Raw genomic sequence first — 13482 nt, forward strand, 5'->3', positions numbered from 1 at the left:
TATAATGCAAATGTTTTAAGGACTTTTTGATAGTAATCACAAAAGACATTAATGAGACTAATTTGAGTACATTGAATAAGAACATATTTTCTTACCTGATGTGGTTTTAACTTATATTTTCCCCAGAAATTGTTTTCTTTAAATGTGAAGTAAAAATAAAATAGATGTTCTAAGTCATTAAAGAGGATATTATTTACTTCCTAGATCAGAGCCTGAATTTAATAGTACAGTTGGGTCATCTCAGTCTTTGATTTTTCCCAAACTCTTATATATAAGGTAAGCCTCTACTACTAGTTTTCTTATTTCCAGTTTTCTCTTCAAAAAAGTAAAAATGTTGTTCACATTTCATTGATTCCTTTTTAAAAACATTTTTAAATTGATTTTTAAAGTTGTTTTTAATGCCTCATTTTTTAAAAGAGTTGCCAGTGGCAGAAAGGAAATGATTAATTCTCTAAATTTGGACTATCATATTAAAGACTGTATGTCAGTAGAACCAAGAGGTCCCAGAACTGTGTTCTATTTTTATAATTCCCCATTTCAGTTTTCAAAATTACTTTAGATATATATTTTTTCATCTCTTAATTAAAAGGATCTCTCATGGAAAGGTGTTTTGTGGGCTTAATCTTAAGAAGTTTAATATTTATATCTTTAGAAGAACTTTACTTTTATGCTCATCTGGTACCACCATCTAGGTGTTTGCATCATTATTATTTTAGTCTGGCATCCCTTGGGAAGTAACTTCATGTTTTAAACAATAATTAGTCCATCTTGTTTGGACACAAGACACTTATCAACAAACAGCCAAATAAACTCCCTTACAAATACATTCTAACTAAAATAGTTTATCAGAAAGCATTTTTTGACAGAAAGGAAGGATATGTCCTTTAGTGTACCGATGATACCAACATGGATTATTATATTTAAGCAATTTTTTACGTGAACTTCATTTACATTGTTGCCACTGTGTATATTGTTGTTTTTGTTCTCCTTTATGATCTATCTAATCTTTTAATTTCAAAGAAATGTGTGCCCTCACCCTGCTCTGACCAGCAATTTCTTTCTTTCTTTTTTTTTTTTTTTTAATTTAATAGCCTTTTATTTACAGGATATATGCATGGGTAACTTTACAGCATTAACAATTGCCAAACCTCTCGTTCCAATTTTTCACCTCTTACCCCCCCACCCCTCCCCTAGATGGCAGGATGACGAGTAGATGTTAAATATATTAATATATAAATTAGATACACAATAAGTATACATGACCAAACCGTTATTTTGCTGTACAAAAAGAATCAGACTCTGAAATATTGTACAATTAGCTTGTGAAGGAAATCAAAAATGCAGGTGTGCATAAATATAGGGATTGGGAATTCAATGTAATGGTTTTTAGTCATCTCCCAGAGTTCTTTCTCTGGATGTAGGTGGTTCAGTTCATTACTGCTCCATTGGAAATGATTTGGTTGATCTCCTTGCTGAGGATGGCCAGGTCCATCAGAACTGGTCATCATATAGTATTGTTGTTGAAGTATATAATGATCTCCTGGTCCTGCTCGTTTCACTCAGCATCAGTTCTCTCCAGGCCTTTCTGAAATCATCCTGTTTGACCAGCAATTTCTTAACTGTCCCCAAGAAGATTCCCCAAATACCCTAATAGTTTGAAATTGCCCCTTTTCTACAGGAGGTCATCCCAAGGACATTTCTGTTTGCTTTGCAAACAAAAGATCTACAGCAATACTAGGTTGAAGTTTTACATCTGGGCGATTGGAAGCATGATGGACTTCTTAACATAAATAGAGAATACTTCCTATTAGTGCTGTTTTCATTTCTGTTGTAATCATTATTAATAATCATCAAGACTTATTAATGGCTTGCTATGTGCCAGGCATTATTCACAGTTGTTAGGATTCTTACAAGGTGCCAAGTCAGTGGAATTGATGAGATAATGATTCTCTAATTTACATGTACTTATTTACTTACTGTAATTCCACAAGATTCACACCTTTAAGAGAGCATATATAAGGAGGAGCTCTCAGGGCTAAAGGACAGAAGCCCACTAGAAGCTTGGAGCCTCAGCCAGCATTCAGTCCGGGATATTCAGAAGTCAGAGAAGGTAGGCTGTCCCCCTTCGCTTCTCCACTGAAACCAAGATCCAGAAGGCCTCCAGAAAAGCTAGCCGAGCCCCAAGTGAAGGAGACAAGACTTGGAAAGAGACAATAAAGGATTAGAACTTTAACTCTTGGCTGGATTTGGGGTGATTACACAGAACTGAAACTAAGGTTGCCTCCAGAAGCCCTCCAAGAAACCTGCTCCCAGAGAACATTGTATTTTAGAGAAGAATATTACACACAGTGTTCTTTTGGTTCTGCTTTCTTCACTCGGTATACTTAATACAAGTCATCTCATTTTTCTCTGACTTTTCATATTCATTATTTTTCATTAAGCATTAACATTCCATCCATTTATATACTATATTTGTTTCAAATCTTCTTTGTTTCTACTTATTTTCTTTATCACAAAAAGTACTTTAAATATTTTGATGTATAATATGAACAGATTAGGAACTTTTTTCACACAATTCCAAGTTATTTTTCAGAATGCTTGGACCATTTTATAACTGGCCAACCATATATTAGCTGTTGATCTACCAATGACTTCCCTAACATTGATTATTATCCTGTCTCATTTTTGCTAATTAGATGGGTATGAGGTAAAAACTCTCATTTGTTTTAATTTGCACTTATTTGTGATCTAGAAACTTTTTTCATAGGGTTATTGCATTTCTTCTTTTGAAAACTGAACATCCTTTGGCAATGTATTAGTGAATGGTTCTTTGTCTTTATATTTGTGTCACTTGGGGCAGCTAGATGGTGCAGTGGATAGAATACTGACTCTGAAGTCAGGAAGATCTGAGTTCAAATCCGGCCTAATACACTTAACACTTACTTGCTTTGTGACCCTGGGCCAGTCACTTAACCCTAATTGACTTGTAAAAACTACAGACAAACAAAAATAGCCTATATTTGTGTCAGTTCTTCTGTATATTTTGGAGAACAGACTTGTAACTGGGATATTTGAATGCATAGATATGTTTTTTCCTACTTTCTTGCATTGATTTTGTTCATGTAAAATCTTTTTATTTGCATGGAATTGAAATTGTCTGTTTTGACTTTTATTCTTTTATTCTTTTCTATAAGACAGTTTTTTTCTTTTCTAAAAGATTTCTTAGATTGACATCTGTTTCTTATAATTTAGAATTTCCATTGTGTTTGGCTAAGTTTCATCAAATCAATAGTAGGTACAATAGGAAACATGACTTTTTAAAACTATATCACCAATTGTCTGTTGCACTAGCAGATCTGGCTTGTTTTCTTATATGAAAGGCTGAATTCTTGGGAATTATATGGGAATTATAGGGTAGATCTGGGTCCTAATGTCCAGGAAATTAATGCACACATGCACAAAGCCTTGAGCTCCTTTGACGCTTGTTTTTTTTCTTGCAGTGAGCATTATATCTTAACTTGGAATGAAAGAGGCATTTATATTTTCATTCCCCAGAATGTTCAAGTTCTTCTTTGGAGTGAAGTCAAAGGTAACCCTTATTATTATGCCATTGTTTACTTGAAAATTGTTCATTCAATACACATTTTAAAAATTGCTTTTAGGCAGAAGCCTGTGTTTGGTAGTGGGAGAAGTACAGAAATAAGTAAGATTTGCTTCCTTCCCTATATAATCTTGTATTTGTGTGAAGGGTTTAGTACTTTAAATAGATTTTTCTTCAGTGAATGAAAAATCACTTATTAAAAACATTTTGTGCAAATCACTTTGCTAAACTTTAGGGTTGTAAATAGAGCAACACAATCTCTGCTTTTGAGGAGCCCGCATTCTTTTTTTTTTTTTTTTTTAAGTATTATTATTATTATTATTATAGCTTTTTATTTACAAAACATGCATGGGTAATTTTTCAACATTGACCCTTGCAAAACCTTCTGTTCCCCGCATCTCCTCCCCTAGATGACATAGTTCAATTCATGATAAATATGTTAAAGTATATGTTAAATACTATATATATATATATATATATATATATATATACACACACATATTTATATAGTTATCTTGCTGCACAAGAAAAATTGGATCTAGAAAGGTAAAAAAGCCTGAGAAGGAAAATAAAAATGCAAGTAAACAATAACAGAAAGAGTGGAAATGCTATGTTGCAGTCCACACTCATCTCCCTTAGTTCTCTCTCTGGATGTAGCTGATTCTCTTCGTCATTGAACAAGGAGAATTAGTTTGAATCATCTCATTGTTGAAGAGAGCCACATCCATCAGAATTGATCATCATATAATTTTCTTGTTACTGTGTACAATGATCTCCTGGTTCTGCTCATTTCACTTAGCTTCAGTTCATGTCAGTCTCTCTAAGCTTCTCTGTATTCGTCCTGCTGGTCATTTCTTACAGAACAATAATATTCCATAACATTCATATACCACATTTACTCAACCATTCTCCAATTGATGGGCATCCATTCAATTTCCAGTTTCTAGCCACTACAAACAGGGCTGCCACCAACAGAGGGGCCCACATGCTAATGTGATATATATTACGTATAGATGAAAAGTTTTAATTCCAAAATGGATGGTAAGGTCTCTTGGTCTTTAGGGGGACAGCCATAGAACAGATGCTCATGCTTCTCTTGTGTCATTTCCACTGATAAAATCACATCTGTTTCTGATGCTTGTCAATGTCAAGAACTTTGGTAATAAGAACTTTCTTTTCTGGGCCTTGAGTAGCTGTGGTTGTGACTTCTCTGGGAACAGCTGCCAGGTTGCATCTATATGGGGTTTGCTGCACTGGTCTGGAAGCATGGATCCAAGGGTTTGGACTCAAAGCCTTGGGCTGATTCCATCGTGTCTGAAGAGAGATGGTGTTCAGGGTGTTTTAACTTTCCTGGCTCATGTTTCCTTCCTCCTTTGACATAAAACTGCTACTTAGTAGATTGTTTCTCGATAAATTTCTTAACTCTCCTCAAGCATCTTTAAATTTTTTTTATTTTCCTGTTAGTTCTGAGTATAGTTAACTATACCTTTAATTACAAACCCTTCTGAGTTCCATTTTGGGGCTTAATAGAAGCTTGGGGGAAAGGCAGTGGCTCTCTTTCTTATGTCATAGTCAGACTGTTTAAGTTGTCTTTGCTATTAGTGAGTGAGTGATCATTGGGAGGCTCCTTGATTCTGCTACTTCCTGATTCTCTTGCTTCTTTTCTATAAGGCAGGAAAACAGTAAGGGGAAGTTCACAATAATCTCAGGAATGATGCTTCCCTTAAAGTTCCCTCTGTTAGGCAGTTTTCAGTCCCCTCCAGACTCCCCTCTTTTGTACAAGGCATTAGTTGCTAGGAATTTGTTGTAGTCCATTTGTGTACAAGTTGAACGTCAGCTTCCCCAAAACTTTTACTCTGACATAAACTATCCCCTTCTAAATGAATGAATTTATCTTCTATAGAGATAAAAGGTGGTTTCTCATTACTTTTCTTTTCTTTTTTTTTGATCAATCAAGCAACAAACATTTATTAAACATTCATTATGTGTCACAGCTATGCTATGTGCTACAGATACAGGTACCAAAACCTCAACTATCTGTAGATAATGATGATGGCCTTAGGCTATTAAAATCAGCCTTTTCTTCTCAGCTCTGAACGTTTAATCTCACTGACAATGGATAATATAAATCTTTTGACACTCAGGCAACTTGTCCCAAAATAATGGTTCCCCAAGTTTTTTTTTTTTGTTTTGTTCTACGAATCTCTTCATTTATTTATTTATTTAAAGCTTTTTATTTTTAAAATATATGCATGGATAATAATTCTTCAACATTAGCCCTTGTAAAACTTTGTGTTTCAATTTTTTCTCCTTTTTCCCCACCCTCTCCTCTAGGATGGCAAGTAGTTCAATATATGTATTAATCATGGTAGAAATATATGTTAAATCTAATATAGGCATACATATTTATACAGTTATCATGCTGCACAAGAAAAATCAAATCAAACTTGAAAAAAAATTAGAAAGAAAATAAAATGCGAACAAACAGTAATAAAAAGAGTGAAAATGCTGTATTGTGAACCATACTCAGTTCTCATAGTCCTTTTTCTGAGTGTAGATGGCTCTCTGTATCACTAAACAATTGGAACTGGTCTGAATCATCTCATTGTTGAAGATAGTCATGTTCATCAGAATTGATTGTCATATAGTCTTATTGCCGTGTACAATAATCTCCTGGTTCTGCTTACTTAGCATCAGTTCATGGAAATCTCTCTAGGCTTCTCAGAAATCATCCTGCTGATCATTTCTTATAGAACAATAATATTCCATAGCATTTATATATACCATAATTTATTCAGCCATTCTCCAATTGATGGACATCCATTCAGTTTCCAGTTTCTTGCCACTACAAAGAGGACTGCCACAAACATTTTTGCTCATGTGGGTCCCTTTCCCTCCTTTAAGATCTCTTTGGGATACAGGCCCAGTAGAAACACTGCTGGGTCAAAGGGTATGCACAGTTTGATAGCCCTTTGGGCATAGTTCCAATTACTCTCCAGAATGGTTGAATCTATTCATAATTCCACCAACAATGTATTAGTGTCCCAGTTTTCCCACATCCCCTCCAACATTTGTCATTATCTTTTCCTGTCATCTTAGCTGTATGTTCTGATTAGCTTTCAGGAGGGTCTTTGGATCAGCCTTGGTTTCAGAATAATCACTATGAGAATAATCAGGGATAAAGTCCAAAGTCTTTATTATGTCCTTCACAGTCTGTCTCCTTCACCTGAGGTTGGGCTAGCTTTCTGAAGACCCTCTGGGAATGTGTCTTGATTTCAGTAGAGGAATTCAGGAGGCGGGAGAGCCACCACAAGGCTGATCAAAGATGAAATCTCTGTGGCTGACTTTGTCCTCAGTTTAAATGCTTTATTACAGTTACATCAACTGTAGAACTATTACATTGCCATGCTAAGCACTACATATATGTAAACTAGATAACCACTGTATTATCAATTCCACTAAGTTAACAACTTGTTGTAAGAATCTGTTTCAAGTACATTTCTCCAGAATTCTGGCCCATTACACTTAGCCAATCTGACAGGTAATGTAGTGGTATCTCAGACTTGTCTTAATTTGCATTTCTCTTATCAATAATGATTTAGAGCACCTTTTCATATGATTAGAAATGGTTTTAATTTTTTTGATAATTTTTCATATTTTTTGACCATCTCTATCAATTGAAGAATGGCTTGAATTCTTATAAATTTGAGTCCTCTTTATATTTTAGAAATGAGGTCTTCATCAATACCCTTGAATGTAAAAATGTTTTCCCAGTTTTATTGCTTTCTTTCTAATCTTGTCTGCATTAATTTTGTTTGTACAAAAACTTTTTAACTATTTTAATATAATCAAAATTATCTATTTTGTGATCAATAATGATCTCCAGTTCTTCTTTGGTCAGATTCCTTCCTCCTCCACAGATCTGAGAGGTAAACATCCTAATGTTCTAATTGCATATAATATCACTCTTTATGTCTAGATCATGAATCCATTTCAACCTTATTTTGGTATATGGTGTTAGGGTCAATGCCTAGTTTCTGCCATACTAGTTTAACAATTTTCCCAGCAGTTTTTGTCAAATAGTGAGTTCTTATCCTAAAAGCTGGGGTCTTTGGGTTTGTCAAACACTAGATTACTCTAATCATTGACTATTTTGTCCTGTGAACCTAACCTATTCCACTGATCAACTTCTCTATTTCTTAGCCAGTACCAAATGCTGCTTTATAGTATAGTTTTAGATCTGGCACAGCTGGGCCCCCTTCATTTGCATTTTTTCCATTAATTCCCTTGAAATTCTTGACCTTTTGTTCTTCCAGATGAACTTTGTTATTATTTTTTCTAAATCTGTAAAGTAATTTCTTGGGAGTTTGATTGGTATGGCACTGAATAAGTAGATTAATTTCTATTTTTATTATATTCATTTTATTATATTCCCTTGTCCTAACCAAGAGTACTTGATATTTTTCCAGTTGTTTAATCTGTTAGATTTGTATAGAAAGTGTTTTGTAGTTTTTCTCATATAGTTCCTGACATCCTTGGCAGCTAGTCTCATTACTTTTCAATAACAGTCCTTTTCAATTTGTTTGACACTGAAGTGAAGGGAACATACAGTTGATGTTTACTTTTAATGCAGCTTTGATCTTTTGTTTGATTACAACATAATCACAGTAAAGATCAGAGGGTCATAGATTCTAAATTGGCAGGGAGGAATGAATGAAGGGAGCAAGCACTTGTTATGTATTTAATATGTGCTAGGCACTGTTAAGAGCTTGGCTTGAAGCTGTTCTGGAGATTATTACTTAGCCTTATTTTACAATTGAGGAAATAGGCAAACAGGACAAGTCACTTGTCAGGGTTATCCAGTCAAGTTAGTGTCTGAGGCTGGATTTGAACTTGGGTACAGATACCTAGCTCCCCCAAAGATTTCTAGTCTAATTTTTAAATTTTATAGATGAGGAAATTGTGGTCTGGGGAGATTTTGAGATTTTCCCACATCAGACAGATAGTAAATGTCAAAGGCGAGATTTGAACTCAGGTCCTTTGGCTCCAGAGTTAATGTTTCTCCTCCTAAATAATAATGCTTTTAAAAATATAAAGGCAATTAAACCATCCTTTCAACTTCTTCTCCCATCATATTTTATTTGAAAAGGTAGGGTGGAAGATTTCTCAATGTATAATATACACTTTGAAATACAAATAATTTTTTTTGTAATATAAAGAAACTTTGCTCTCTTAAGTTTATCCTGAAATATACTGTTTAAAGTTAACAAAAAAAATGATGCATTCTTTTTTTTCCCTCCTCCCAAAGATATTCAGGATGTGGCTGTTTGCAAGAATGAGCTGTTCTGTCTGCACATGAATGGAAAAGTCTCACATTTGTCCTTATTGTCTGTGGAGCGTTGTGTGGATCGCCTGCTTAGGAGAGGCTTGTGGGCTTTGGCTACCCATACGTGTCTTCTTTTCCAGAACTCAATCGTCCTTGGCAGAGTGAGTTAGAGATCCAAAAAATTGTTGTCAGTATTCTAGCCTTATCTTGTCTACTAAAAGCTACTAAACTGTAGCTACTAAGAGGGCTACTCTTGGCCCTTTCCACACATACCTGTGTTCTAATGATTGAAACCCATATTGTCAGTTAGCAAACATTTATTAAGCACATACTATAGCCAAGCTTTTATGTTAAGTGTTAGAGATCAGAAAGAAAGGCAAAAATGAGCTCTCTCCTTTCTGGGAGCTCATATCCTACTAGGAGAGACAGCATGGGAACAATTCTGTGCATAGAAAATATAAAGAAAATAGAGGGAAAATCATCTTGGGGAGGCACTAATGAGGAACATAGTGGAGAGCAGATCTGGAAGGCCCTGATCTGATTTTGGAAGAAGAGTGGGGAAACCAGAACGAGACAGTGAGAAGAATCAATAAGAAGGAACAGAATCAGGATATGGGGCGGTGTGAAGCAGCAGTGATAAAGTGAAGGCTGCTGGATCATCAAGCACATGGAACAAGGCATAAAAAGTGAGCAGACTAGAGAGGTAGGAGAGAGGGCCAGGTTATTTAAATACTAGAGCATTTTATATTTGATGGTGGAGATATCAGGGAACTACTAATATTATAGAGTGGGGGATAGGACAGTCTCAACTCTGTGGTTTAGGAAGTTTGGCAGCATTGGTAGGATGGTTTGGAGACAGAAAAGACATGAGAAGGGGAGATGAATTAGAAAGCTTTTATAGTAGACCAAATGTGAAAACCAACACTAGGGCAGGGCCGAGTGAGTAGAGAGAAGGGGGGTCATCTATGAGACATGTTGGGATTAGGTTATGAAGGACTTTACAAACGAAAGAGAGTAATACATTATCCTAGAGGCAATAGGAAGCCCTTGAAGTTTATTAAGCCACGGAGTAACATCATTGTTTCTATGCTGAAGGAAAATCATTTTGGCAATATCTTGGAGGATGGCCTGACATGTGGGGAGAACTCTAGACAGGAGACTAGTTAGTAGGCTTTATGATCTGGATGAGAGGTAACGGGGCTGAATGTTAAAAACTTCTGAGCACGACCATTTCTGGTGATGACTGGAATAACTCTTTGTTTAAAAGTAAAATTTAGCCAAAGTTTAATCCAAACTTGACTTAAGTTTTCCTTACTTTTATGAAAAATGATTTAAAAGTGGTAATGATAATTTTTGTGGCTATATATTATGGGTGATTAAATTCTTGATTCCTAAGATAACTATGTTAGGCATTCATAGTCATTTTTCTCCTTATTGAGCATTCTTAGAAGATATTTGTCTTAAGCTCATCTACCATGTTATTTATTTGAATACACATCTACACTAAACACCAAGATATCCAACCAGCTTGCTGTAGCAGTTTAGCAAAGACATTAATGGATATTTTCTTACCATTTTTCTAGGCAAGGAAAACTTTACCTGTTGACAAATTGGAGCACTTGAAATCACAACTGGACGTTACAACCCAAAGTGATCTAATTGCTCAACTGGAAGAATTGATTTCCAAATTGGAACCTTTAGATTCTGCTTGCAGCAGTAGGAGAAGCTCCATTTCCTCACATGTAGGTGTACTTAGCACTCACAAACTTGTTGACTGGAGAGTATGGTTTGCCCATGTTATATTGAGCATAGTCAGAGTCACATTTTTGGGACAAACTTCTTTCCACACAATAGTTTTCTTCAGGCCCTTTCTTTGGCTGAAGATCAGCTAAATTAGATTGTCATTTGGTAATCTTAATTCTGTATTTCTGTTTCTGTTCTGAGTTAATTGGTTTCCATTCTCAGATACATCTGCTTTTTGTTTCCTTTTTGACTTGTCTAGTCTAATGAACTTAAAGCATCAATTTACTTAATCTTGTTATTTTCAGTGCAGGTCAAATTCTCTTAAGGACATTATTTCATTTCATGTTCTCTGTCACTATCACATCTTTTTGGGGAATACAGAATATTTGTCCATTTTGCTTATGGAAAAATCAGGGTGAATGGGGTTAAATGGTTCCATTAGAGGGAAAAAATAACTTTCCCAACAGCTGGAAATGAAATGAAATTCCCAACCTTTCTTCACAAGTTACTTGCTTCAACTGTGGCTTATACTGGACACAAAAGAAATAAGCCAAAGGTCATTGATGTAGAATGTTGGGATTCTAGATTCTAAATTTCTAGATTCTAGATTTATAAATCTAGAATTCTTCCTTTTTAAGTCTTTCAAAACAAACAGAAAACTCCCCAAAACATGTAATTAAGCCAAGGGTTATTTGGTTTTATGTAATTGTTTTATTTTTAGGAAAGTTTCAGTATTTTAGACTCTGGCATTTATCGTGTCATTAGTCGAAGAGGCAGCCAGTCAGATGAAGACTCTTCTTCCCTTCATAGCCAAACACTTTCAGAAGATGAGAGACTTAAGGAATTCACTCTACAGCACGAAGAAGAGCGCCCAGACCAGGGTAATGACTCCCAAGGCCATAAAATTTTCTGTTGTCTGTTGATGGAAGTGCTTTGGAATTCTAGTGTCTTATCCATGCTAGCCCATGATCTACTCTTTTCTACCATGGGTTTTTGTTTGAAAATTTTTGTGTTTTTTGCTTAATTTCTATTGACTGGTTTTTCTTTTTAAAATTTTATTGATGATGCCTTTTGTTTTTTCTGACAGTGTCATTTCTAGACATATTTGGCTAGACATTCCATTCACCCCCTGCCTTTTTCTTGTCCAGGAAAGAGAAATATTTAAGCAAAATTAAATTACACAATCCTCATGTCTGATAGTGTGCATATTCTGAATCCTGTGGTCTTCTACCATGTGTTTATTATTGCTTTGGCTGACAGATGGCAGCTAAGCTATTATTGTTTTAGAAAGATTGGGTTCAATATGTAAATAGATTCTCTTTGTTACCTTTAGGCTAAAATTTTCTGTTGCTAAACCAACCTCCTAATTATGATCCTGTCAGATGCTGGAAAGCTATAGGTGTCAAAGACAGGTTGTGATTCCTCAGTGGTGTTAGGGTTTTTTCCTCATGAACCATAATATTCTTCAAGGATCGAAAAGTATTGTGGGGGCTGTTTCCTCTACTTTGTTGTGTTCAGCAAATTTAAAATTAAATGGTTTATTGAGAGAGAGTTTAATTGAGATTCTAAGCTCCTTTTGGACTTAAGGTGAAAGAAGGCACAATTCAGTTGGGATTTTAAAGGATTTCCTATGTGAACAGTGGCCTGTGCTACATGCTAGGTACATAAAAAAATTTAGGTCCATCTTAGTCTCTGTCCTTTATGGATCCTGTTTTTGGGAAGAGAGATATAAACACAATTACCCATGATTACTTCACTATAGAGGGCAACTAGATAAAATGAGGAGGAAGGCCCTGAATTGTTAGGAAAATAAAGGCCCATTGCTCACTACTCATTGCCTCACCTCTTTTGTGGTTGGGCAGTTTGGATCCATACCATAATCTGTGTTCTATCTTTTCCTATTTGGGTCTCATGATTGGGTTTTTGTTTTCACTTTGTTCATTCATTTCAAATTAAAAAAAAAATTAAATATAGGAAGCCCTAGTGTGATCAAATTTTGTTTTTTCACACTGCTCCTTCCTCCCCCAATTCTGTTTGTCAGACACTGTATCTCATGCTTCAGTGACAGATGAGTCAGATCGGAATGAAGCTTTTCTTCCATTTGGCATTCCATTATCATTTCGTTCTTCATCTCCTCTCGCCTCTCTTCAGGCTGTCAAGGAAAGGTATATTATTCCTCAATCACTTTAAAAAAAATTTTTCCCTCATCACTTTGACATTTCAATATGTTTAGAAAACAATTATTAAATGAAGAAAGTTTGAAGCTCTAGTCAGGGATCCTCAAACTTTTTAAATAGGGGGCCCATTCACTGTCCCTCAGACTGTTGGAGGGCCAAACTATAGTAAAAGCAAAAACTTTGTTTTGTGGGCCTTTAAATAAAGAAACGTCATAGCCCTGGGTGAGGGGGATAAACGTCCTCAGCTGCTGCATCTGGCCTGGGGGCCATAGTTTGAGGACCCCTGCCTTGATTTTTTAGCTAGGAGAATGCTATCTTCACTTAGTCTTGAGAAAGTGTATGAGCAGATGACTATATGGTTTGTTGAGATATAGGATGCCTATGTAGGGCCCTTCCTCTTGCCAACAAGTATTAGGTTTCAGTAGTAGGAAAAAACATTTCCCAGTTTCTTGGTCTTGCCTTAAATTGAGTTCAAAATCGAGAAATTAATCCTAATTCTTCTTGCTTTGGTAAACAAATTGTGGAAGCACATTCACAGGTTGTCTTAATAGAAGCCTTTATAACATTGCTTTAAGTGACGATATAAATCTAACTCGATATAAATTTTGATTCTTGTGATTGCTGTAATAGTGGTT

The 13482-nt window shown here is 35.4% G+C and overlaps 1 protein-coding gene across 5 annotated transcripts in view; it reads left to right on the top strand.

Annotated features, from left to right (window-relative positions):
- Positions 1 to 13482, top strand: part of HPS5 (HPS5 biogenesis of lysosomal organelles complex 2 subunit 2) — a 91266-nt gene that overhangs the window by 22684 nt on the left and 55100 nt on the right. For all 5 annotated transcript variants that reach the window (XM_012552470.3, XM_031942847.1, XM_031942848.1 and 2 more), the window contains 6 exons: positions 205 to 276; positions 3501 to 3589; positions 8910 to 9088; positions 10511 to 10669; positions 11392 to 11551; positions 12712 to 12835. In XM_012552470.3, the coding sequence (XP_012407924.2) occupies positions 205 to 276; positions 3501 to 3589; positions 8910 to 9088; positions 10511 to 10669; positions 11392 to 11551; positions 12712 to 12835 (783 nt within the window). The remainder of the gene's footprint in view (positions 1 to 204; positions 277 to 3500; positions 3590 to 8909; positions 9089 to 10510; positions 10670 to 11391; positions 11552 to 12711; positions 12836 to 13482) is intronic.

This window comes from Sarcophilus harrisii, chromosome 6 (assembly GCF_902635505.1).
Source record: "Sarcophilus harrisii chromosome 6, mSarHar1.11, whole genome shotgun sequence".
Lineage (NCBI taxonomy): Eukaryota > Metazoa > Chordata > Mammalia > Dasyuromorphia > Dasyuridae > Sarcophilus > Sarcophilus harrisii.